Source organism: Stegostoma tigrinum, chromosome 2 (genome assembly GCF_030684315.1).
Source record: "Stegostoma tigrinum isolate sSteTig4 chromosome 2, sSteTig4.hap1, whole genome shotgun sequence".
In the NCBI taxonomy this organism is placed as follows: domain Eukaryota; kingdom Metazoa; phylum Chordata; class Chondrichthyes; order Orectolobiformes; family Stegostomatidae; genus Stegostoma; species Stegostoma tigrinum.
The window spans coordinates 13,308,358-13,335,236 of NC_081355.1; the positions used below are offsets into that span (position 1 = coordinate 13,308,358).

Consider the following 26,879-nt stretch of genomic DNA (forward strand, 5'->3'; position numbering starts at 1 on the left):
ACTGTGACCCATGCCATTCAAGGGCTGGGAAGACTCAACCCTTTGAAATAAATGCTTCATGTTGAACTCAAGACTGAGGTAATGATGGAGGCGGTTTGAAGTAGATGGATCAGTTTTTAAAAGAAGGTGACAGCAGGTTTTTAGGAATATCTGAGAAGTATGCGGAAGACCCATTATAGAAGGTAAACAGTCAAAGGAAACTGTACTGGAAGATTAAACCAAGTCCAATTCCAAGAATCCTATTTCGGAACTAGAAATTGCTTTTAAAAGAAGTTCCTAATTAGAAAAGAATATCCACTATAGCCTCAAGGTACAACTGAGGTAAGCAGTATTTTTATCCAGATGACTACAAAGCCACCACAGTCCCACAGGACCACAGACCTGCTCTCTCTTTCGATAGAGATGACTGGTGGTGGTTTAACGTAAAGGTCACTACACCTCACAGCTGAAGAATGAAGTCAAGAATGTGGGACCTTTGTAGTGACCTCAGCCTGCACTGGAAATGAACTTGTACCTTGGCATAGCTCTGCATCACAAATCAGTTTTCCAGACAATTGAGCTAACTAACCTCCTGGATTACAATATATGTGAAATTACCAGCTTTAAAATAAAAGAGTGACAGAATCACAGAAACAGATTCTTTGATCCAACTCGTCCATGTCAATCAGATATTGTTTGACTCCTTTTTAATCAGGATCAATGATTACTGTTTTATTTTCCTTCTTTTGTTAATTACCTCGAGTGACCCTTCTTTAGAACTGTACCCAAAATGTTCACTCTGCTTTCTCTCCACAGATGCGGCCAGACATGCTGAGTCTTGCCAACAACTTCTGCTTTTGTTTCTGATTTCCAGCATTCACAGTTCTTCAGCTTTATTTTTTGTCTGCTCATCTGATTCCTGTCTTCAGGCAGCTTTTACTCATGGGTCTGCTCTTGCCGGCACTTCACTGCTACTGGCAGCTGATGTGGTTTCCGCTCACTCCCAAAGACACCAGTCCACAGCTCGCAGAGGGCTCTTAAGAAACAGTTTCAGATCTGAACTTCACATCTGCCACACTGCTAAATATCTGCATAGACTGTTTAAAAAGCCAGGGATGCATTTGGACAAGGAGGCAGCGGCAGGGGAGACACTAAAAAGAGAGGGATAGGAGGATGAGTTGAATGCTATTTAAATGGTGAAAAGCTGCTAAAATTTGCAGCTGAGGGGGGTTTGGGCGTCTTCATGTGTGAATTACATAAAGCTATCGCCTATATTCAGTGGATTAAGAGGGAAGACAAATAGAATTTTGGCTTTCATTTCTAACAGGATTGAGTTTAGAAATAGGGATGCCTGGCGAAAACTACAAGGCACTAGTCAAACCACATCTGGAGTACTGTGAACAGTTTTGGAATTGTTATCGAAGATATACTGACATTGGATGCAGTCCAGTGAAGGTTTACTGGGTTAATCCTGAGTATGAAGGGCTTTTCTTATCAGAAAGGTTCAGTAGGTTGGGTTCATATGCATTGGAATTTAAAAGAATGAGAGGAGACCCTATTGAACTTGTAAGATTTATAGGGGGTTTGACAGGGTGGTTGTGGAGAGGTTGTTAGAGGATCTGAGAGCATAGACAAGGGTCTCTCTCAGTGGGTTGTTAACGTGTGGCATTCTTTACTGCAGAGGACAGTTGAGGCTGGATCGTTAAGAATATTCAAGGCTGAGATAAACAGATTTCTAAGCATTAAGGGAATCAAGGGTTATGAGGATAAGATAGAAAAGTAGAATTGAGGGTTATGAAATCAGCCACAATCTCATCTGAATGCCAGCACAGACTCAAATGGGACAAATGACCTGCTTTGCTCCTATGCTCTTTGATACCCTTACCCAGCAAAATCTTAACAATTTCAGACTTGAAAGTTTCAACAGAATTAGCAAAACAGCCTCTGAGAGGCCTCCCCAGTTCTACGATCTTTCATGTGAAACATTTCCTCTTGGTTTCATTCCCCAATGGCTGAAGTCTGATTTTTAAGATTATTCTCCCAGATCTGTCTTAATGGATCATTTCATAATTTAAGATAGTACCTCAGTTAGATTACCCAGCATCATTCTGGACCCATGGCAATGCATGCGAGTTAATGCAACTTTTCCATGTAATTTAACCAATTGTTATTGCTCTGGTACAAAAATGCTTTTAAAAAAAGTCAACTTTTGTAATGTGTAGTGCCTCTCCATGACTGACTGGAACATTTCAAAAGGGCTCTGAGAAACTGCAGCATAAACTCTTCACTGTTCTTTTTCTGTGGTAGCAGTCAGCATTTCAGGAATCCTTGATTATGTTTGGTACTTGTGTGCTGGATTTTTGTGATCTGTATCCTGGACACCCATTTGCTTCACCAGTTTCTAACTACTCATTGTCAAGAAATCTTCTTAAGGATACAAAGTGGATGATCTCACACATTAAACTCCACAGATATCTCATTCTCATTACAGTTTCTGTCTCTTTAATAGCTTTTTGTTCCCACCTACACAACACAATATCATCTACAAATATACAACTAATGATCAGCTGGGTCAGAGTCAGAGTGAGAGATTTTAGAAAATTCCAACTTACTTATCTGGATAGGGAAGGTGCCAGGAAACACTGGAGAATTAAATTCTTCTCCAACTCCTAGGTAACTGTAAAAACAACCACACCTCCCTGAGTAACAACTGAACACCCCACCACACTTTAGGGGAGGTGATTGCCAAGTGGTATTATTGTTATAATCCAGAGACCCAGGTACGAATCCTGCACAACTGAATTCAATAAAAATTTGGAATTAAGAATGATTGTCGGAAAAACCCATCTGGTTCACTAATGCCTAGGGAAGTAACCATTATTCTTTTCTGGTTTGGCTCCAGACCTTCACAGCATTGTGGTTGACTTTTAAATGCTCTCTGGGGAATTAGGGATGGGTAATAAATGCTGGCGTAGCCAGCGATGCCCTCGTCCAATGAATGAGTACATTTTAAAAAATGCACCCCACCCACATCCCTGGACAACTGACACTCCCCAGCCTTCTGACTCTTTCTCCTCCAACCCACAACTCCTCTCTCCAAGCCTCCACCCCATTCCCTGGTCCATCCCTACCTCCTTACCCAGCTGCCATCATTCTACACACCTGCAATCCTACCGCCTCAATGATCCATGTGCCACCCTACCCACTTACCTGCCACTTTACTCCCCACCCACATGGCCATCTTACCACACAGTACCCACTTACTTGCCACCTTAACCTCTCACTCACTTGCTTCATTATACTATCAACCACTTGCCACTCTTCCAGCCTGATGCACTCCTCATTGCCCACTCAGCTCTCAACCTTATCTAACTGATATCCTAAACCCTTCACATTCACTTGATACCCTATGCCCTCACCCACTTACATTATATGTCTCCATAGCTTTCCATAGAGTGTTTGCAACCTTTAAATTGTGTTTATGTGCCACATTATACCATGAGTAAAAAGGGGAGCTTGAATCACATCATTAAGACAGAATTCTGATTGTATTTGTTAAGGATATGGTATCATTAATTGTAGCTTGCTATTTTTCAATTTTAATTTGGGTTGCAAATAATGTGGCATTAATTATATCAAAATCTTACATTAGAATCAGTAATGTGGTTTGTACAGATTTGAATCTTGCAAATTTAACCATTTTGGAAAAGCTTTACCACTGTGGGTATCACCAGCACACACATCACTAGAGATGTATTTTGATGTGGAGTTTTTGTTTTTCTTCAGTTGCTGTAACATGTTTTGTTAATGTGAGTTACAGGATCTCAGTACTGAACTTACTTGCTAAGTAAACTATTCTAATCTTGTACAGATCACTTGTAAAATCATCTTTGTATTTTCAGATAGTTCAATATCTCCAAAGAACGTAATTCAGGCACGATCAGCAATGATGATTTTAGGATTTTATATGGTGATAAAACAACTTGCAATATTGAATTTGATTGCTTGGTAAAGCGTGAGAATGCAGTAGAAAAATGACTGAAGACTATAGGTTAATGTTAAAAGCCCAGTTAGTTTGCTTCAAAACCTATTGCTCTAGCCAATGTAACCTCAATCATGTAATGTGAATGACTCAAAAGTTACCTATTTACCTCCCATAATTTTTATAAATGATGAGAGACTTTTCAGATTTTTTCCAAAGCAAATCGCCATTGATACAAATTCTCAGATTTTTCCAGGATGTTTAGGGGAAAGAATATCTGTTTTTTGATCTGCAAATAAATTGATTCTCATTGGTCTTAATGATACCAAAATGTGCTTGTGCAGAGACAGTAACATTTTCTCACACACTGCAGTGATAATGCACAAAGCATACATGATGATGACATTAATACAATGTATGCATTTCCAAGACCTGACTGCCAGCACCTTATGAGAGCCAATGTGACCCAAGGTATTAAGTAACTTAAGAGGAGATTTTACACAGTTGGAAAAATAAAGAAACTAATGAACTCAAAGTAAAGGCGTTTGTAGATAACCATGATTATAACATGATTGAATTTACATCCACGGTTGAAAGGGAAAGAGTATTTTGAAATTAAAAAGCAAAAACTGTATGGGCAGGAAGGCTAAGCTAGCTGAAGAGAACTGGGATATGTATCAGTAGAAAAACAATGGCAGTCATTTAAAAGGTATATTTCAGAATAAATACAAAACCTTCTACAAATATAATTCTAAGGGGAGGATTTGATTTACCATCTATGAATTAACCTTCTATGGTTAATTAGGCGTTAAAGAAAGCCATAAACCTAAGGGGAAAGCATATAATTGCACAAAAATGAGTTGCCAGTCAGGCAACTGGTCAGAATATGAAGATGGCAGAGAATGATTGAAACATTAGATCTGGACAAATAAATTACAGCATGAAAGAAAGAAATCTACAAATGTAAAAATGATACCAACATTTTCACTAAGTGCCTAAAAAGGAAAAAAAGAGTGCAGTAAAGTGAGGGTTGATCCTTTAGAGTGAGAATAGGGAGTTAATAGATAATAAAGAAATAGCAGACATAACGACTAAATATTTTGCTTCTGTTTTCACTGCAGAGGGCACAAATGACATCCCAGTCACAAATCTCAATCAGGAGGCGGAGAGACAAGATTGGTGATAATACCAGGGAAGCAGCACTGAGCAAACTAACAGAGCTACTAGTTTACAAGTCCCTAGGTCCTGATGGATTTCATCCCAGGGTCTTATAAGATGTGGCTCAGGAGGAAGTAGATGTTTGACACTGGAATAAGCGGGACATTTTATGTCGAAAGATTGGACAGGCTAGGCTTGTTATCACAAGACAGCAAGGAGTAATTTTGTTTACGTTTAGAAGAATGGTCTTGATAAGGTGGATATAGAAAAGATATTTATTTTCGTGGGTTTGCCTGGAACTAGAAGCACAGTTTTAAATTATCGGATCACTCTTTTAGCATGGAAATGTGGAATTCGGAACATAAAAATGACCTTAATGAATGGCCGGGCAGGCTTGAAGGGCTAATTGTCTACATCTACTCCTAATTCATATGCTGGAAAATGCAATAATACAAGCAGCATGCTGACCAACAGTCATTCAAGCACAAGTGTGAAGTACATCACGCATCAACATTCAGGTGACTTACTTAAGCAAAGTAAGAGGATTTTAAGAATGGAGATAAAACACTGTTTCAAAATGTGCAAATGTGCATCATGACTTGCCCTTTTAAGACAATTACAGTATGGAACAATGATAATTTCTTGAGGAAAGCAGAAAAAATGAACAGTACCAATGGACTTGTTAAGGTGTAAACATCTTTCTAAACAAAAAAAAATCAACAAACTGCAGATAACAACTTCAACATAACAATTCAGCTCCAAAATTAAGCTTTTAGCATCAGCCATTTTATGTTTCTGTAGACTTAAATACTAACTGAATAGCTCTATGCTGGTGATATGCCCATTTGAGCAAAGCATAACATTCAGCCATCAATATTTCACAGTGTGTGTCTCATTCACACAATAAGGGTGTATTTCATTTCTAAAATGCTTTATGTCCCTGAAAATTTCTCACCATTGGAACAAATTTTTATAATGATCGTGTTGTGATGTTCTAGTTAATTTTCTTAGCGTCTGAACTTCAAACATTGCCCCGATTTGTCCCTCATTCTAAAAATAAAGACTTAGAACCTAAAGAAAATAAAGCAGATATAGAAAATTGGCAATTAACATCCATGTGCAGGGAAGTCTGTAATCCACAATATCATTGACGTGCCTTTTGTAATATCACAATATGGTAATTACTATGGAGAAAGTAGCTATCATTGTGACATGGGAATACTAATATGATAAAAGCTGAAAGAATTGTGTATGTTGTGAATCAGGAACAAAAACAGAGGCTGCTGGAAAAGCTCAGCAGGTCTGGCAGCATCTATGAAAAAAAAATCAGAGAACTGGGATCCTCTAACGAAGGGTCACCGGACCCAAAACATTAATATGATTCCTGTTTTGGGAATCAAGACAATGGGAGCATTGAAATCCAATGTCTTTTCATGGGTGCTTCACGAAAGCGGATGTCATTAATAGAACAAGATGTGGATATCACGAGAAACATGTTATCGATGTGGTCATTAGGATATAGCTAAAGGGTTGTGGGCATGATTGCTGTGGGAACAATTATAAGTGTGTGTGATGTCATTGTTATTGAAGTGGTTATCAATAATGTGGGTGTTGATGTTTTGAGTTCCTATGGCTTTCAAAAATACGCTGGTGGGAATACAGCTCCTGCTGGGTTAACTGAAGTCTGGCCAAAGGCTGCAGATGTGAAATTTAGTTTGGTGGCAGTCAGCATTTCACACTACTGAGTGCTTTTTAACATCTGAAACACTGCCTGCAAGATGAGCACCATTTCAGTGAGTATTTCATTCTGCATGCCTATTAGCCTTCTTCAGCAGGCTACACCATTGAAATCCTTATCTAGATTATCTGGAGCCCATCAGGGGGCTGTAACTGTTCCCCGTTCTAATAACAGGTCACTCATGACTAGTGCATCAGAATGTGCACCATAAAGCAATCCTCTAAATTACATGCCAGTATCTGAGTAATGAATGCAGGTGTAAGAGCAAGTGACGATGTTTCTTCCTCCTATCTTCCTGCTTCTCCACAACTGCTTCAGATGTAGTTCTTGTATATTTGAAAGGAAGAAGACTCTGATTTGGATTGCGGTAGAAGGCAAGTAGTGCAAACTTCCATGGTCTGTAATTTATATAAATCAGAAGAGATTGTGGGATGACAGGAGAAGTGAAATGAAAGAGAAGATCTCTGAATTAACAGGCACCATCATCTGTGTTGGGTTCAGACCCTCTGTTGGTTAGAGTCTTTGTCATGGCAAGTACATCACCTGAATGGGCTAAGGACTTACAGATGTTCCTGTCCCTCATATATTGAATGCTGCTTCCTCTGGATATGCGACACCTTATCCTGCAAGAAATAAGGAAGGGTCAGTGAGCACAGTGTATGAGTGACGTGGTTGTCATGGTTGACTATTGGTACAGCGTGCAAGCAACTGCGTGTGGATAAAAGGCTTGCAGCAGTGCTGACTGTGGAACGGTGAGATGTAGCAATGAATGTTAACTTGGAGTTCAGATAGATAGAGATTGCTCGTAGGTGAAAGATGGAATTGTGGTGCATTAAACAATTAGTGATTCAGTTGGTGGATATGGCATTTGGAGTTATCCGATTTACTTCCCACTCCTGCGAGTTAATTAAACTTCTTTTCTGCTGCTGCATCCAGGTCCACAGAGCCTGAGTCCTCGCAACAGTCTTTCATATATCTGGCCCACACACCTACTGAAAGGTGTCTGGAGGGCTTCCTCTGGTCAGGTAACATCACTCTTCTTCTCCACCTCCAGTTCCGCTTCAGAAAATCCTGGAGCCTGTTCTCTGCCATGTTGTGCTACTCTTGTATCTTTCCCTGGTCAAATCCATGTTTAGAATGACTTTCAACACCTGTTTCAGTCAAAATGCTCCTGCCCATTAAAAGGTGCAGACTGATTTGAGGAATACAGCTTAGTTCAAACTCGATCTAGCCTTTCATGAATTTGAAAACCCTGCTAAGTTGTACAGCCACTAACTATTAGATGTTACTCGTTACATGCTGTAATCATTGGAATTAGCAGGCAGAATAAAGTGTGCCTGCTCCCTGCTTCAGAAGGTATGGGTGAGGGTTAACTGTGCATCACAATCCCTGCCCCTGTTTTCAGGTATGGTCCAATCTCATAACCTATACTTCCAATGTAATGCTTCCTCATTGCAGTACATAAAGTAAGCACAGAAGACATGTTCAGGTTCTGGGGCTAATCTTCTGATTCAGACAGCAGAATATCTCGAGCATATGAATAACATTTGTATCAATAACCAAGGTACTAATCAGGATAATACTATGTATGCATTTCCACTTGGCAACACGTTTAAATACTGTGACATGAAGAAAAACCACTACCACTGTGATTAGGAACACCGCTGACATGGGTACTGCAACTCATTCACGAGGGTATTTGGTGTAAAAGCAGGATTTACTGATTTGGGTGGCACTTACGCAAGTCTGACGTTGGGGCGAATTGGATTGAAACATGGATTGAAATTGAGACAGAGAGTTGTAGTGGAAAGGGGTGTCTCAAAATGGAGATCTGTGACTAGTGGTGTTCTACAGGGATCCATGTTAGGGCCACTGTTGTCTGTGATATACATAAATGATCTGGAGGAAGGTATAGATGGTCTGATTAGCAAGTTTACAGATGACACTAGGATTGGTGGAGTAGCAGATAGAGAAGGGGACTGTTGGAGAATGCAGCAGAATACAGATAGACTGGAGAGTTGCACAGAGAAACGGAAGATGGAGTTCAATCCAGGCTAATGCGAGGTGATGCATTTTGGAAGATCCAACTGAAGAGCGAACTATACGGTAAATGGAAAAGCCCTGGGGAAAAATCAGAGCAGAGAGAGACCTGGGTGTTCAGGTCCATTGTACCCTGAAGGTGGCAACGTAGGTCAATTCAGCAGTCAAGGCGGCATACGGCATGCTTTCATTCATTGGACGGGGTATCGAGTACAAGAGTTGGCAGGTCATGTTACAGTTGTATAGGACTTTGGTTCAACCACATCTGGAATACTGCGTACAGTTTTGGTCGCCACATTACCAAAAGGACGTGGATGCTTTGGAGATGGTGCTGAGGAGGTTTTACATTAGAAAAATGGAGGTGGGGTGGGGGGGGAACCTGATTGAGGTCTACAAGATCATGAGAGGTATAAACAGGGTGGATAGCAAGAAGCTTTCCACCCACCCCCTCCCCGAGTGGGGTGTCAACTACAAGGGGTCATTTCAAGGGGAAAAGGGAAAAGTTTAAGCGAGATATGCGTGTGAAGTTCTTTACGCAGAGGGTGGTGGGTGCCTGGAACGCGTTGCCAGTGGAGGTCGTAGAAGCAGGCACAATAGCGTCATTTAAGATGTATCTAGACAGATACATGAATGGGCAGGGAGCAGAGGGATACTAATCCTTGGAAAATAGGCGACAGGTTTAGATAGAGGATCTGGATCAGCAGAGGCTTGGAGGGCTGAACGGCCTTTTCCTGTGCTGTAATTTTCTTTGTTCTTTGAAACATAACCAAGCTGTCACTACAGAAATGGGATGTGGTTCTGAAGTAACAGCGCAGACCCTTTGAGCTGACTGATAGAACTGAAAGTATGTAAACAGTCCTATGTATTACTATTTTATAATGCTAGGCGCATTATTGTGAACATTGCAATGTGGATCTTTGCAATGTGGATAAGACTAACCTAAGTATCTATGATGCAAGCCTCAGTAGTATGGTTATTAATAGAAAAACAACAGCATTAATTGAATTAATGTAAAATCTCATGAAATACATGTTTTTGTCCTACTGGGGTTTTACATGACGTCTCAATAAATTCTCCCGAAACCTCAGAAAATATTACATAGATAAATGCTGTGGCAGTTAATTATGTACCAATTCTACTGTTGAATGATCTTCCGCTAAGTGCTACATGACGCAGGAAGCAACTTACGCTAGATTTTCCATTCACTTATTATAAAAGGGGTCAACAATCTCATTTGAAAACAGTAGCTGGGGTTTTACACTAACCTGATTGAACATTGAGAGTAAAAGCCAAAACTCTCAAGTAGTCTTACGTCTAGCCACTGAAAGCTTTTTAAATCTTATTAAACGTTAAAGACTTACCTGCAGTGATGCCGACGTAACCACCATGTAAACTGGCTTTGGCAATCCAGGCAGTGGTTAACCTCCTTGTCCCCAAGCCACCGAGTTTCTGCACGGAGTTTTTGTTCAAATTCCAATGCATCAGTCTTTTGCCACAGGGCATCCTTATCTCTGAGAAATGAAAACAAATAAACAGTCTGCAAAATGTATTATGACCAAAGAAACATGCATATTGCTGAGAGATAATGGGAACTGCAGATGCTGGAGAATTTCAAGATAATAAAATGTGAGGCTGGATGAACACAGCAGGCCAAGCAGCATCTCAGGAGCACAAAAGCTGACGTTTCGGGTCTAGACCCTTGCTGATGTGGATTTCACCGGCTGTCTGGAAAGAATCTGTATCCTAGAAGGTACAGATTTCACTTTCTGGATGTTAATTTGAATCAGGAACCGAATTAAGGGCCAATAGCGGTAACATCATTAACCAGGGTAAGCAATCAATCAAACTGAGTTATTTTTACAGCCAACAAATCAGAAGATTAAAAAAAATCACTGTTTTTATGAACTTTTAATTAAAATGTAATGATCATGCAGAGGTGCCAGTATTGGACTGGGGTGAACAAGGTCAGAAATCACATGACGTCAGGTTAGAGTCCAACAGGTTTTTTGGAACCTCACTCCTTCTTCAGGTGGTAGAGACAGAGACAGTATCAGACAAAGAATTTATAAGTAAAAGATCTTAAGGGTCAAACCACTGATGAGGATGTATTAAACAAGCCTAGGATGCTGTTAAATCCTTAATCAGTTAGAAGGTTTTAATTGATCAATATGTACATGTTAATCTCCAAATTCCTTTCAAGTCACGGCCCTAAGAGAACCAAAGAATTTATCAGTGTAAAGAAGTAGTCAGGCAATGCATGTTTTGGTGTGAGTCCTTGTTTAGAATCTGTTTGTGTTTTGGTTTGGAGTCAGACTGGTTTTATTTCTGAAGTAGGAATTTACAAAATGCCACATTTACTGACTGTTTATAAATTGTACGCTTTTTGAACAAAATAGAATGTATCTGCAAATACAAATTCATGCCATAGATTTGTGTGTGTGTGCGTGCATGTGAGACACAGTGAAGAAGACATAGGTTCTTAGTTCCTTGAAAGTGGAGTCGCAGTTAGACAGGATAGTGAAGGCAGCATTTTGTTTGCTTCCCTATATTGGTCAATACATTGAGTATAGGAGTTGGGAGGTCATATTGTGGCTGTATAGGACATTGGTCAGGCCACTTTTGGAATACTGTGCTCAAATCAGGTCTCCCTGCTATAGGAAAGATGTCGTTAAACTTGAAAGGATTCACAAAAGATTTGCAAGGATGTTGGCGGGGTTGGAGCTACAGCGAGAGGTTGAACAGGCTGAGGCTATATTCTCTGGAGTACCAGAGGCTGAAGGGTGACTTTTATAAAGGTTTATAAGATCACGAGAGGCATGGATAGGGTCTTTTTCCCAGGCTGGGAAGTCCAAAACTGAAAGACACAGGTGTAAGGTGAGAGGGGAAAGATTTAAAAGAGACCTAAAGGGCAACTTTTCACACAGAAGGTGGTATGTGTACGTTATGAGCTGCCAGAGGAGATACAGGAGGCTGGTAAAATTACAACATTTAAAAGGCATCTGGATGGGTACATGAATAGGAAGGGTTTAGCAGGATATGGTCCAAATGCTGTGAAACGGGACTAGATTTACTTAGGTTATCTGGTCAGCATGGATGAGTTGGACTGAAGGGTCTGTTTTCATGTTGTACAACTCTACGATCTTAGACTCACAAACCATGAAAACATCTTCCCTTCATCTACCCAGTCAACCTCTCATTTTATGAAACTCTAGAGAATACAGGCCCAGTTTGTCTTCCCCTGAATTCACTGCTGCCGAACTTCTGGAGATTTCTTCACAGAGCCATGGAGTAATAAAGCATGGAAACTGGCTCTTCAGCCCAAACTGGTTTGTGGTGTACACACAAGCAGCTCCAATTGCCCACATTTGGTCCCTGTTCCTCTAAACTCTTCCCATCCATGTACCTATCCAAGTACTTTTTAAATATTGCTATTGTACCTGCCTCGACCACTTTCTCTGGCAGCCCATTCCATAAACGCACCACTCTCTCCATGAAGAAGCTGCCCCTCAGGTGCTTCTTAAATCCATCTCCCCTCACCCTAAACCTGTGCCCTCAAGTTTTCAATTCCCCATCCCTGGGAAGAAGACTATATACATTCATTCTATCTATGCCCCTCATGATTTTATAAACCTCAATAAGGTCAACCCTCATTCTCCTAAATTCCAAGGAATAAAGTCCTATCCTGGCAAACCTCTCTTTACAACTCAGGCATACTAGTCCTGGCAACATCCTCATAAATCTTCTTTGCACAATCTCCAGTCTAAATATGTCTTTCCTATAATTGGGTGACTAAACAGTACACAATACTTCAAACGCAGCCTCACCAATGACTTATATAACTGTAACAAAATGTCCCAAGTCCCACACTCAATGTCTCAACTGATGAAGGCAAGCATGCTAAATGCATTCTTCACCACCCTGTCCACCTGTGATACCACTTTCAACGAATTACGTGCTTGTACTCCTAGGTCCCTCTGTTCCACAACACCCCTCAGGGCCTTACCATTTACTGTACAAGTCCTCCCTTGGTTTGACTTTCCAAAGTGCAACACCTCACACTTATCTGTATTGAATTGCATGTGCCAATCCTCAGCCCATTTCCACATCTGATCAAGATCCTGCTGTTAATTTTTGATAACTTTCTTCGCTAACAATGATACCTCCTAATTTTGTATCATCAAACTTACTAATCATGCCTTGTACATTCACATCCAGATCATTTATGTAAATAAGAAATAACAAATGTCCCACCACTGACCCCTGTGGCACACCACTAGTCATAGGCCTCCAGTCTGAGAAACAACATTCAAGCATCACTCTCCGCTTCCTACCATCGAGACAATTTTGAATCTAATTAGTTAGGTCTCCCTGGATCCCATGCAACTTCTAACCTTCATGACTAGCCTGCCACACAGGACTTTGTCAAAGGCCTTACTAAAGTCCATATAGACAACATCCACTGCCCTACCTTCATCTATCCTCTCAGTTACCTCTTTGAAAGGTTTTAAAAGAATTGTCAGACATGATTTACCACTTACAAATCCACGCTGCCTATCCAAATGTTGGTTGATCCTGTCCCGCAGTATCCTTCCCAATAACATGCCTACCTCTGATGTCAGGCCCACCGGCCTGGAGTTCCCTGGCCTGTCCTTACAAACTTTCTTAAACAATGGAACAACATTAGCCACTGGTGAAGTTCTGAAATACTGGAGGGTGGCTAAAGGTGAAGCAAAAATCACTGCAGGGGCCTCTGTAATTTCTTCTCTAGCCTCCCACAATGTTTGAAGATGGACAGAGGATTTATCCACCTTAAATTGATCTAAGGCTACAAACATCTGCTCTCTGATAATATGCACGTGGTCCAAAATATCCCTACTTGTTTCCCTTATTTCCTTAGCATCCATGATTCTCTCCTCAGTAAACACTGAGGAGAAATGTTCATCAAAAATCTTCCCATCTCCTGTGGCTCTATACAGGCGGCCATGCCGATCTTTAAGGGGATCTATTCTCTCCCTAGCCACGTTTTTACTCCTAATATAGCTATAGAACCTCTTGAGATTATCTTTAACCTTAACTGCCAGGTCCATCTCATACCCACTTTTTGCTCTTCTGGTTTCCCTCTTAAGTGTGCTCCTACACTTTTTATAGTCATCTGGGGATTCATTTAGGCCTGATACCTTAAACCCAATGTATGCCTTCCTCTTTCTTCTGACCAGAATCTCAATATCTCTTGTCAGCCACGGATCCCTAAACCTGCCAGCCTTTCCCTTCACCGTAATAGAGACACACTGTCCCTGGACTGTTGACATCACACTTTTAAAAGCTTCCCATTTGCCAGTCATTCCTTTTCCTTCAAACAGATTCACCCAGTCGACCTCTGCTAGATTCTGCCTAATGGCCCCAAAATTGGCCCTGCTCCAGTTCAGCACCTTAACCTGTGGATCTGTCCTGTCTTTTTCATAACTATATGAAAACTAAGACAGTCATAGTCACTGAACACAAAGTGCTCTCCGACTGACACTTCAGTCACTTGACTGATCTAGTTTCCGAACAGCAGGTCCAATGTTGCAGCCACATTGCTGATTGTAAAATCTAGCCCAAGGTAGAATAGTGCTAATTTATACTAGGATGCAATCTTGAAAATTATAAGCATCAATTGCTTATAGGGAACTGGTAATAATTGTTCTGATTAGAAAAAAAAAACTAAGGGCAGATTTCAGAATGTACCATGCTATAAATTCTGATCCTTTCAATGAAAAGCAGTAAATGCTAATCCTAAATTGAGTGAAATGTACATCAATGAAGTAAGTAATCAAAGATTTTTAGACCTAAAGTACCTTATAAAAATATTTGAAATAATATTTAATTATTGGAAAAGAAAGATTTATTGATTGTTGCATCGTACTTAATAAGTTCGATTAAGCGCTCTTCCAAAAACTCTTTTGTTCTGTTCAAGTCAGCTAATTCAGCCACAAGTTTTTGTTCATTTCTCTCAGTCTCTTCTTGTGTCCTCTCGAGGTGTTGTTTATAATCTTCAAGCTCCTTTTTTACATCTTCCAATTCCTGCTGAGTACTGTTGAAAAAAAATGTTTCAGTAACAACAGCAAACTGCAGCCATCAGTAACTCTTATGAAGCCTGAGGACGTCCAATGTGTTAAACAACGTTCAAACCCAAAAGCAATTTCATCAGCGTTTACTCACTACTGAAGTTATTAAATACAAAGTACACTCTAGTAAATGTACTGTGCATAATGCCTTAACTCCTCAGGTTGTCCCCAAAGAACAGATGCAAGCTTTCTTTTTGTGGGCATCATTAATTTCATTAAATGATTTTCCTTGCTATACCTGTGCCTTCTTCTAAAGCCCTCTTTTTTACGCTTCTCTCATTAACCAACCTTTTAATTATTTATCCATAACATCTCCATTTGTGACTCAATATTAAGTTGAGAACATTCCTGAGAGAGTTGTGGGTAACATGGTGCATTGATACAGAGATGGAGGAAAAAAGGCTTTCATTCAGATAGAGACAACACAGTATAGAGCTGGAGGAACACAGCAGGTCAGGCAGCATCAGAGGAGCAGCAAAGTCGATGTTTCGGGTCACGACCCTTCCGAGGAGGGTCCCGACTCGAAACATCAGCTTTCCTGTTCCTCTCATGTTGCATAGCCTGCAGTGTTCCTCCAGATCCATACTGTGTTATCTCAGACTCCAGCATCTGCAGTTCTTGCTATCTCCAAGATCGTTAGGAGAGTACCTTTCAAAATCACAATGTGTCTCAAAGACTTTTACAGTCAATTACAGTAAATTATAGTCACTATTTTGCTGTAGGAAATAAGGCAGCCAATTTGAACACATCAAAGTTTCACAAACCACAATGTGATAATATCCAGGACATTTGTTTAAGCAACACTGATTATACTCACATTCTTATTTACCTCTTACTGAATAAAAGGCAATACTTGGCCCATGTGATCTCCTGGACTGATTTAGATCACCCGAGGCAGGTCAGAGAGTAATCTTACAGCGTACCTTTTCTATAATTAGCCCTGTTTTATTTTATCTCTCAGGATATTACACAACTGTGAGAGTAGTTACAAGTTTGGGAAAGTGGATGAAAGGGGAAACAAGCTGGGCAAGGGAATGTGTGTATAACATTTTTACAATTCATTCAGCCATCAAGCTGTGGGGCAACAATGACCAAATTACTCACTATTTTGATATTATCCTATAAATAATGGCCAATTTACTGGGCACATCTCCACTTCTCTTCCTTATACAGCGTTTTATGATCTTCAGAGTGTGGATGAGGCCTCGATCTAACATTTTATTGTAGAGACATTGCTTCCAATAGTGCAGCAGTCCCTCAGTGCTACACTGAAGTACCAATGTCAATTACATGTTCAGGTCTTTGGAGACAGGCTGGCTCCAATGACTCTGAAGGATAGCAGCACTACTGCTGGGGCAAGCCTAACACCTTGTAAAGAAACTGGTTGGGATAATTACCATAGAAACTAAGGTTTGGACAGAGCCAAAGACCTTGAGAACACAAAAAGACCATGAGGTTCATTCTGCCCAGTTTCGGTTCTTTGTTTGACTAACCTAAAATGAACTCCTTGATCCCACTTCTAATCCCAACTCGCTCTATTTTTCCACTTGAGAATTTAATCCACTTTTCCTTCACAAGATGCAATGAGGTCAGCCTCAAATGGTCACTTCGACAAAGGATAACAAAAGGGTACAGCTGGATGAACACAGCAGGCCAAACAGTATCTCAGGAGCACAAAAGCTGAAGTTTTGGGCCTAGATCCTTCATGAGAAATGGGGGGGGGGGGGGGGGCGGGAGAGGGTTCTGAAATAAATAGGGAGAGAGGAGGAGGAGGATCGAAGATGGATAGAGGATAAGATAGGAGAAGAGACAGACAAGTTAAAGAGGTGGGGATGGACCCAGCAGAGGTGAGTGTAGGTGGGGAGGTAGGGAGGGGAATAGGTCAGTCCAGGGAGGACAGACAGGTCAAGGGGGCGGGATGAGGTTAGTAGGTAGGAAATGGGGGTGCCGCTTGAGGTGGGAGGAGGGGATAGGTGAGAGGAAGAACAGGTTAGGGAGGTGGGGATGAGCTGGGCTGGTTTTGGGATGCAGTAGGGGGAGGGGAGATTCTAAAGTTTGTGAAATCCACATTGATACCATTAGGCTGCAGGGTTCCCAGGCGGAATATGAGTTGTTGTTCCTACAACCTTCGGGTGGCATCATGTGGCACTGCAGGAGGCCCATGATGGACATGTCATCTAAAGAATGGGAGGGGGAGTTGAAATGGTTCGCAACTGGGAGGTGCAGTTGTTTATTGCGAACCCAGCGTAGGTGTTCTGCAAAGCGGTCCCCATGCCTTCGCTTGGTTTCCCCAGTGTAGAGAAAGCCACACCGGGTACAGCGGATGCAGTATACCAAATTGGCGGATGTGCAGGTGAACATCAGCTTGATATGGAAAGTCATCTTGGGGCCTGGGATGGGGGTGAGGGAGGAGGTGTGGGGGCAGGTGCGGTTGCAAGGGAAGGTGCCGGGTTTGGTGGTGTTGGAGGGGAGCATGGAATGGACAAGGGAGTCACGGAGAGAGTGGTCCCTCCGGAAGGCAGACAAAGGTAGGCATGGAAAAATGTCTTTAGTGGTGGGGTCGGATTGCAATTGGCAGAAGTGTCGGAGGATGATGCTTTGGATCCGGAGGTTGGTAGGGTGGTATGTGAGGACGAGGGGGATTCTCTTTTGGCAGTTATTGCGAGGGTGGGGTGTGAGGGATGAGTTGTGGGAAATGCGGCAGACACGGTCGACGATGTTCTCGACCACTGCGGGGGGTGGGGGGGGGGGGTATGTTTGGGTGGTAAGAACATTGCAGTCCTTGAAAAATGAAACATCTGAAATGTACGGGAGTGGAATGCCTCATCCTGGGAGCAGATGTGGCAGAGACGATGGAATTGGGAATAGGGGATGGAATTTTTGCAGGAAAGTGGGTGGTAGGAGGTGTATTCCAGGTAGCTGTGGGAGTCGGTGGGCGTGAAATGGACATCGGATTGTAGGTGGTTGCCTGAGGTGGAGACAGAGGTCCAGGAAAGTGAGCGGCCTGTTGGAGATGGTCCAGGTGAACTTGAGGTTGAGGTGGAAGGCGTTGGTGAAGTGGATGAACTGCTCGAGCTCCTCTTGGGAGCACGAGGCGGCGCCAATGCAGTCGTCAATATAACGGAGGAAGAGGTGGGGTTTAGGGCCAGTGTAGGTATGGAAGAGGGTTTGTTCCACGTAACCTACAAAGAGGCAGGCATAGCTTGGGCCCATGCGGGTACCCATGGCCACCCCTTTGTCTGTAGGAAGTGGGAGGAATCGAAAGAGAAGTTGTTGACGGTGAAGACGAGTTCGGCTAGGCTGATAAGGGTGTCGGTGAAGGGGGACTAGTCGGGCCTGCCAGACAGGAAGAAGCAGAGGGCCTTTAGGCCTTCTGCATGGGGAATGCGGTTGTGTAGGGACTGGTTGTCCATGGTGAAAATGAGGTGTTGGGGACCGGGGAACTGGAAGTTCTGGAGGAGGTGGAGGGCGTGGGTGGTGTCACGGACGTAGGTAGGGAGATCCTGGACTAAGGGGGAGAAAGTGCAGTCCAGATATGTGGAGATGAGTTCAGTGGGGCAGGAGCAGGTGCAGACAATGGGTCAAAAGATTATTGTTCCAACAATATCCTACAAGAAAAAGATACAATGATTAAGCGCTCACCTCACTTTCTTCACGACATTGTTAAAATGCTGATTTATTTTGACTTATCACTAACTTTTCATTTTTGAGAGAGGATTTCCCCTCCCCCCTTTACTCACTAAATTAAAGTTGTTTTTACTAGGATGGCATGAGATTCATATAGAAATCATGTTATTTATTTGTAAACATACTTATAAGTTGACGAGAAAAGGATATAATAGGCCGTTGAAATATCCAAAATATTATATAAAAAATTAACAACTGCCTGAACGAGCTGATCTTTTTGAGTTGGCTGAGGAGACTATTTTTAAATTTCATTCAGGAGATACAGGTTTCGCTGGCTGGTCTAACATCTACTGGCCCTCCCGAACTGCCCTTCAGGAAGTGATGATGAGCTGCCTTCTTGATCCGCTCTTCTTCACTTGATCTAGGTAAACTCAAGAACGCTATTAGGGAGGGAGCTCCAGGATTTTGGGCCAGCGACAATGCTCATGCATCTGCTGTCCTGATCTGTTCTGATGGCAGTGGTCATGGGTTTGGAAGATGCTTTCTAAGGAGCCTGCGTGAATTTCTACAGTGCATCCTGTATATCGTGCACTCAGACGCCACATGGAGGGAGTGATTGGTCCTGGATGTGGTACTAGTCACGTGGGCTGATTAGTCCTGGTTTGTGTCAAGATTTCCAAGCGATGAAGAACTGAATTCACCTAGACAAAGTCACCTCCTGATTTTGATTTATAGACGGTGGACAAGCTTTGAGGAGTCAGAAGGTGAGTTGCTTGCTGCACAATTCCCAGCGTCTGACTGCTCTTGCGGCCACAGTGTTTAATATGACTAGTCTAGTTCAGTTGCTGGTCAATGGTAAATAGGGCCAAGTCTTCCATCATGAAAGCTGAACACCTACTGGGTAGTAAGGCACTCATGGGAGTCAACATGAATTTATGAACATTCTTGCTGAAGAACTTTACTGAAATTTGAGGGGGTTACAGATCTTAAGGAACAAAGAAATTCCACGGATGGAACATATTTAGATTTCAGCAAGTTGTGTGGCATCAAGCAATGCAAATGATTAAACTATACAAATTTTACTTTTGATGCTGGTTAGTTTTTATATGTTCAGCTTCACTAATTGCCCCTGCAATCAGATGTTATCTCCCATCCAGTATGCCTGACATTTAGTAAAACAATAAGCAATGTCTGGGGATCTTAACAATAAAATATTAGATGCAACTTAGCATTGGATGCTATGATCTGATACATCAGACTCGTGGACTTGCTTGTCTTTTTGACAGTAGGACTAAAACATCAGTTCCATCTCCCTAATAGGCTAACTCATTTCTAGAATAGTTGACCTTGAGATAAATGATACTATTGACTGGATAGAATGATATGCTCTGCTATGTTCATAGCTGTATCAGATTTGCCCACTGTACTGTTCTGCGAACAAACCACTTCACATTGTTACTAATTTCTTAATGCTGGGGAAGGGACCATAAGGAAGAAAGTGTATCGCTGGCCCTATTTCTTGACATCAAAATCCTCATTTGAAGTGAGTCTTAAAGAAGATAAACATGTCAAACAAGGTATTACCTTTGTTTATACCCCAAAACGAACTGAGCACAAAGTATTTGGTGTCCCTGGCTTTCAGCATTACTAAGTAGTTTGGAGGAAGTTAAAAATTCACATTGTTATTTTCTTCACAGTGTTAGTCACAGATCAATTGACTGATGCAAATAAACTACCATACATATTCAAAACTCAGCAGTATTTAAAATTGCTATAAAGATAGAACGTTAGTCTGCATGACTTACAGATGCATTACAGCATTGCACGGTAAGAAACAGAGTAAACACTGTACGTATCTTGAGGCAGAAAACAGAAAGCTGCAACAATTACCGCCTCCAGTTTATGGTTTAATTACAATCATCTGCAACTAAGTCCCAGCAATCTTTACACAAAATACAAACCAGAAAGCAATGGATTAGATGGAGATTAACTTTCCCACCATGTTTTAAAGTCATACCTCATCAAGTCTTCTGAAAGGGACTTTAGCTTCTCCTCCTTTTCATTTCTCAATAACTGTGAATCCACAACTGTCTGTGCTTTTCGTTCCACTTCCTCCATTAATTTGCAATTGTGATCCTTTATGACAATGTGTCAAAAAACAATTACAAATGTTAAGCAATGATGAAATGCAGGTATATTATCAAGATTCACCTCAATAAAAATCTGGAAAAACTTGTTTCAATTTTTGAGCATTTGTACATTTTAGACTCACCTGAACTTCGAGGAGTTGTTTATCCATTGAAGTTATTTGGCTTTGTCGCTCAGTAAGATCCTTTTTCACAGCCTCCAATTCTTCACTAACAGTCTGTCAAAGTTAAAGAATTATTATCAAAATTTGAAAGACATCAATACTGGTGATGTTGCAATTGACTACTAGTTCCAACTTAAAGTAATATCCCTTGATCAAGTTAATACAATAATTACATTTATAATGAAACTTGATCCTAATTAAGAAATGACAAATTTCACTAACCAATGGAAAATTCAGGAAAGCAATGCAAATCATTGGCAGAGATAGTAAGAACTGCAGGTGCTGGAGTCAGAGATAGCACAGTGTTGAGCTGGAGGAGCACAGCAGGCCAGGCAGCAGAGGAGCAGGAAAGTTGATGTTTTGGGTCAGAAAAATCATTAGCATCTCATGCAAGAACAAATGACAGCTAACCTGAACAGGAAGTACCTGCAGATAGAGAGGTCACTAATGCACTGGCAAAATTATTAAATGGCAAGGTATTTAAAGTAGGGCAGGCCAAGAAAGGCTTTCCCCATAGTCAGGCAGAATAGACCAAATTAGCAGGCTGTTATCACTCATCTCCATGCACATGGTTAACAGCAGTACAAAGGAAACTGTGAACTGGGTCTAATTACATTTAGTCAACCTGTTCAGACATGTTATAAGACACAAGAGTAACTCAGTAGTTGGCACTGCTGTCTCAGTGCCAAGGACTTCGGTTTGATTCCAGTCTTTGGTGACTGTCTGCAGGGAATTTACACTTTCTTCCCGTGTCTGCATGGGTTTCCTGAGTGCTCTGGTTTCCTCCCACTGTCCAAACGTTCGGTGGATTGGCCAAATTAAATTGTAGTGTGTAGGCTAGGTGGGTTAACCATAGTAAGTGTGGAGTTATGGGGATAGGGTGGGATGCTCTTCAGTGGATTGGTGCATACTCAGAGGCCATTCAGCCCATCACCTGCACTGTAGGGAATCTATGGAATCTATGATCTCTGCAGCAGGCAAGTTCTGAGGAAGGGTCACTGGACCCGAAATGTTAACTCTTTTTTTCTCCTCCACAGATGCTGCCAGACTTGCTGAGCTTTTCCAGCAACTTTTGTGTTTGCTCTTGTTTTAAGACCTAAATGCAGGCCTTCTGGCCCAGAGGTAGAGTCAACATGACTGCACCACAAAACAGCCCTCAACGATATCTTTGTAAGCTAGATACATAACGTACTTTACTGGTAACTGAAGTCCAGGAAAGAGGTGCTAAAAATAAAGCTTTCCCTTTTAAAACAAAGATAAGTATGTCACTTTCAAAATTAATAAAACAACAGAAATCGGAATTCAAATATTCAATTAAAAATGAACAAAGCCAGGTAAATTACAGGTATTATACAGAAACTCAGGCCTATAAAACCTGTTAAATTCAAAATTCTTCATTGCAATTAGTGATGTTCTTCGCAGCTTAGTTTGTGTCTAAAACAGTATTGATATATAAATAGGAGCTCTTTCTATTACATTATAACCATTACATCAGACTCCCTGGTATTACAAAGAGAGGAGATAGTCATCACCTGTAATTTATTCTGATAATCCAACATCTCTCCACTCATCTGAAATTTGACTGCTGACAACTCCTCTGTTGCAGCTTCCTGGCAGCTCTTCGCTTGCTGTTGTGCTTGCGCTAGCTTTCTCTGCAATTCTATAATAGTTGCTTCTGACTCTTTGGACCTCCTTAACTCCTGCAGCAGCTGTTCATTCTCACTCTTGAGTTCGGTAACGTTAAGATTTAGTTGGTTTTGTTCTGCTTTGAATTCCTCACAAAACGCTGTTTGTTGTTGAGAAACCATAATGCATTTCTTCTCAGCGTCAGCTTTCTCTGCACTGAGTGTACAAATCTGCATGCCAAGTTCTGCAAGTTCAGTGTTCGTTCTGTGGAGTAGATCTTTGGTCTCCATATTTTCAACATCTATTTTTTCAATATACTGTTTCAGCTGGGACAATTCTTCTTTAGCAGTCACAAGTTGTTCCTCAAGCTCAATTGCCTGCTGCACTGATTTCTCCTTTTCTTTTTTAAGGGAATCTTCTTTTTCTTTAAACAGCAAGAGTTTCTCAGCATGATCATGATTAATTGATTGTACCTGTTCTTTTAGATTTTGAACTAAGGTTCTGTATTCTTCCTTGGAAGATATTGCAAGGTTTAGATTACTGCATATATTTTCCTTTTCCTCAAGAGCACGTTTAAGCTTTAGCTTGAACTCTTCGTTCTCTGCCTGTAAACTCATTACTTCAGCCTGCTGAATTTCAAGCTGACTTTTAGTAGTAACTAACTTTGCATTTATCTCCTGCATTTCTCTCTCCTGAAGCTCTCTTGCCTGCAGTTGAGCTTCAACTATTGCATTTTTCTCAGCCATGAGGCTTTCTGAAAGCACCGCTTGCTGCTTAAAGTTACTCTCAAAAGTCAACTTTTCTCTCTCCAAAGCCTCTATCACTATCTGACTTTCCTCAATCTTTTCCGATAACTCCTTTAATAAGCTAACCTTTTCATGCAAAGCACCTTCCTTCTTATCTAGAAGGGAAACAAGTGCATCTTCATTCTGCTTTGATTTGACCAACTTATTCTGCAGGTCTGAAATCAGTTCTTCCTTAGCCTGGCAACTTACTTGGAGGTTTAGTAAGCAGTCATTCAAAGTATTTTTTTCTACTTTCAGATCATCAAATTCCACCTGATTCTTTTCCAGCTTTGTTTCTGCTCTTTTAACCTGCCTGACAGCATTTTGTAGTTTCTCATTCAACTGCCTGTTTTCTTCCCTTATCTTGCTTTCTTTTTCATCCACTGTCACCATGGCATCTGCTATTTGGCTCTGCAATTGCATCTCTGATGCATTCAGTCTATCTATCTCAGTTTCAAGAGTTAAACACATCTTTTCCAATTCTTCCTCCTTTTCAACATGTTTCTGCACAATCTGTTGGCGTTTCTCGCTCTCAACTTGCAATTTCTGATATTCAACATTAAGGGCTTCTGTCCGAGTGTTCAACTTGGCTAGTATTTCCTCTAAACCTTGCAATTTTTTTGTAAGATCTTCTTTCTCACCCAAAAGCTTATTTTGAGTCTCTAGCAGATTCTGTGCCTTGTTATGAGCAGCAGATAATTCCAATTCTTTGGATTTCAGATGGTTGGAAAGATTGTTTACTTGTTTCTCTAAAGTGACCTTTAATTCTTCATATTTGATTTGCATTTCTTCTTGCTCTTTTCTCAATTCCTGAGCTGACTTTTGCCCTGATTCAAGATCTGTAGGGTCCATTTCTTGTACACTTTTAATTTCTCTCAATTTATTCAGGGTAGTTTCTATCTCTTCATCTTTCTTTGCAAGCATAGCATTCTTCTCCTCAAGCTTTGAAGCTGCCTCTTTTAGCTTTAATTCAAGCTCATTTATTAGGGACTGTTTTGATTCTAAATCATTTGTTAACACGTTCAGCTGAGACTGCTGTATACTGTTTAATCTCTGCAACCCAATTTCCTCCCACTCAGCGTCATTCAGCTTGTCAAGAAGCTCATGGATCTTCTGTGCTGAATCATAGTGGGTTGCTGTTAGTTGCCCTTTTTCAGTCAGAATAGCATCTAACCGTGCGAGCAGCTCTACATTCTTCTGTTCTGCTGCAATTAGCTTGGTCTGAAGCTCACTAACAATGCCAGCTTTTGTCTCCTCAGAAGCCTTGATCCTTTCCAGTTCTTGTGTTAATGACTGAAACTTTGCTGCACAGTCTTCTAGCTCCAAAATCTTCCCCTGAAGCTCCTTCTGTTTTTCACTGGAACTGTCTTCAAATATCTGCAAAGATTTTTGAAATTCCTGAACAATAGCTTTCGCAAAAACAGAACCTGCAAAATCCCGATTTAACTCGTCCAACATCTGATTCAGCTTGTGATTTACTTCCACAGTATGAGCAGTTGATTGCTTCCTAGCTTCTGCAGTTGGCTCATTCAAAGCTATTGTCCTCTGTAACAGTTCCTTCTCCAGTTCAATCTGCTGGATCTTCTCTTGCATCTCCCTCTGCTTTATATCAGACTGATCGAGTTCAGCACGTAACTCATCAAGGGTTTCCAGCTGCTCTGCGATCAAGGAGTTGTTTATTTCTGAAGCCAATAAACAGTCTGGAGCCTATACAAAAATGGAATCTGAGTATTAGTTCTGTTATAGCAAACAACTTTACTGTAACTTTACAACATAACTTACTTTTTCAGAAAACAGACCTTGAATCCAAATGAACAAATGGGCCCTAACCGGCTACGAGATGGTTATTAGCAACGTACAAATTATTTTCACCATGCCCCAATTTATCAACAGGTTCTCTGATAACCCTTAGGGAAGGAAATCAACCATCTGGCCTATATGAGCCTTCAGTCCCCCTTCATCATATTGTCTCCTCAGGACGTAGGATATCAATGCAGCCAAATAGCAATACCCACATTCCGAAAAATAAAACAGTTCAAACACTAGGGTTCAAATTTAAAAGAACGGAAGCTGGTCATATTGAAACATAAAACGTGTGTGGAGGTTTGATTGGGTAGAAGTTGAAAAGGAGTTTCCAACGGGCAAATCTTTAGTAGGGGACACAGGTAAAGAAGAATGGGACACTCATGTACAATGGAGGCTTGAAGGAATATATTTTCCTGGAGGGTATTGAGTTCTGAAGTTCTCTGCTCCAGAAGGTTATGGAGGCTAGAAGATTGAAGGTATTTAAACAGAAGTTAGATAGATTTTTGAAATTTCATGGAGTTGAAGGCTATGAAGAATTGACACAAAAGAAAAGTTGAGGCCTGCAGCTGATCAAGCATGATCTCAGCAAATGGCTAGGCAGGTTTACAGGGCCAAATGGCCTGCTCCTGCTACTGTTTCTTATGAATGCACAAAGTGTGCTAACGTAGACATAAAATGTTAGAGTCTTACTTAAATTAACAAACACGTGGTGGGTAATTGTAATGTTAGGAAAAATTGAAGATTGCCATCAGAGTAACAGAAGATCACTAATAACACAACACAAAATAAGAAAAGTACGCGTCAACTGTACTTAATTATGTCTGCAAAGTGAACATACCGGCTTGTGATTCTGATACTGATACTCACTTGTGAATAGTTGCTGACCAAACTGCTTACACTTGAGCATCTACTTGGTGGTTTCCAAAGATGCGATGGAGAATGAGATAAACTGAACGACCTCCTTGAAAAGATATACATGCACCAGTTTTATATTTACTGTTTGACTACTAGCTAAAATAATTACCCCCAGAATGTACAGTGCTTACACAGAGGCACCCAGCTATGTGGTGGACCCCAAAGGAAAGATCAACATGTTTTCCAGGACTTCTCCTTCTCCATCCAAAATTTACAGGTGAAGAGAACGTTCCCTCTGTGTGGCACGTGAACAGTGAGGATCTGAGCCACTACATTACATGCAGGTTCTAATCCGCTGTGTGACCTCCTGGGCTGTGCAAAGGTGAGTTAAGGTAGGGTCACTCCACTCAGACAAGTCAATTACCTACCACAATCAATGCTTTTACCACACACCCCCACACCAACGTCTTTTTAAAACTCACCCTCTTTTCTTTGGAGATTTAGATCCCAAATTTGGGATAAATTCCACCATCTCCATCTCCTCTCCCTCACCAACCCAGAGACCCACTTCCACCATTCGGGATCAGCACACCAGGACTGTAGCATTGCCACAAAACTTGTGTGGGATCTCTCTGATAGCAAGGATGTGGGAACACCCAGCACTGTGAGGCCACAGCTGCCATTCAGGCATAGACTCCACTGTGTTACACAAGGCTAATGGTAATTCGGATTCATCCACGTCTCAACTTCCAGTAAAGTTACCACTACACTGTGCTAGAAGGCTCAGTCCCAATTTAGTTAATTATTATATAAGTAAATGTGTGGCAAAGCTGAAGATAAAAAATGAGTTAGTTTTACAACAGGA

General features: G+C 41.2%; 1 protein-coding gene across 7 annotated transcripts in view; it reads right to left on the reverse strand.

Annotated features, from left to right (window-relative positions):
- Positions 1 to 26,879, reverse strand: part of fyco1a (FYVE and coiled-coil domain autophagy adaptor 1a) — a 182,017-nt gene that overhangs the window by 118,084 nt on the left and 37,054 nt on the right. For 5 of the 7 annotated variants that reach the window (XR_007249958.2, XM_048555993.2, XM_048555978.2 and 2 more), the window contains exons 8-13: positions 26,027 to 26,120; positions 22,475 to 25,060; positions 20,904 to 20,996; positions 20,649 to 20,767; positions 14,803 to 14,970; positions 10,259 to 10,408 (exon numbers count right to left, since the gene is read on the reverse strand). Coding sequence is in view for 6 of the 7 variants with exons in the window: in XM_048555993.2 (XP_048411950.1) it covers positions 10,259 to 10,408; positions 14,803 to 14,970; positions 20,649 to 20,767; positions 20,904 to 20,996; positions 22,475 to 25,060; positions 26,027 to 26,120 (3,210 nt within the window). In the remaining variant the exon portion in view is untranslated. Of the gene's footprint in view, positions 1 to 6,152; positions 6,191 to 7,421; positions 7,481 to 10,258; positions 10,409 to 14,802; positions 14,971 to 20,648; positions 20,768 to 20,903; positions 20,997 to 22,474; positions 25,061 to 26,026; positions 26,121 to 26,879 lie in introns of those variants that run through there. The other 2 variants (XM_048556029.1, XM_048556001.2) reach the window with 2 other exon arrangements.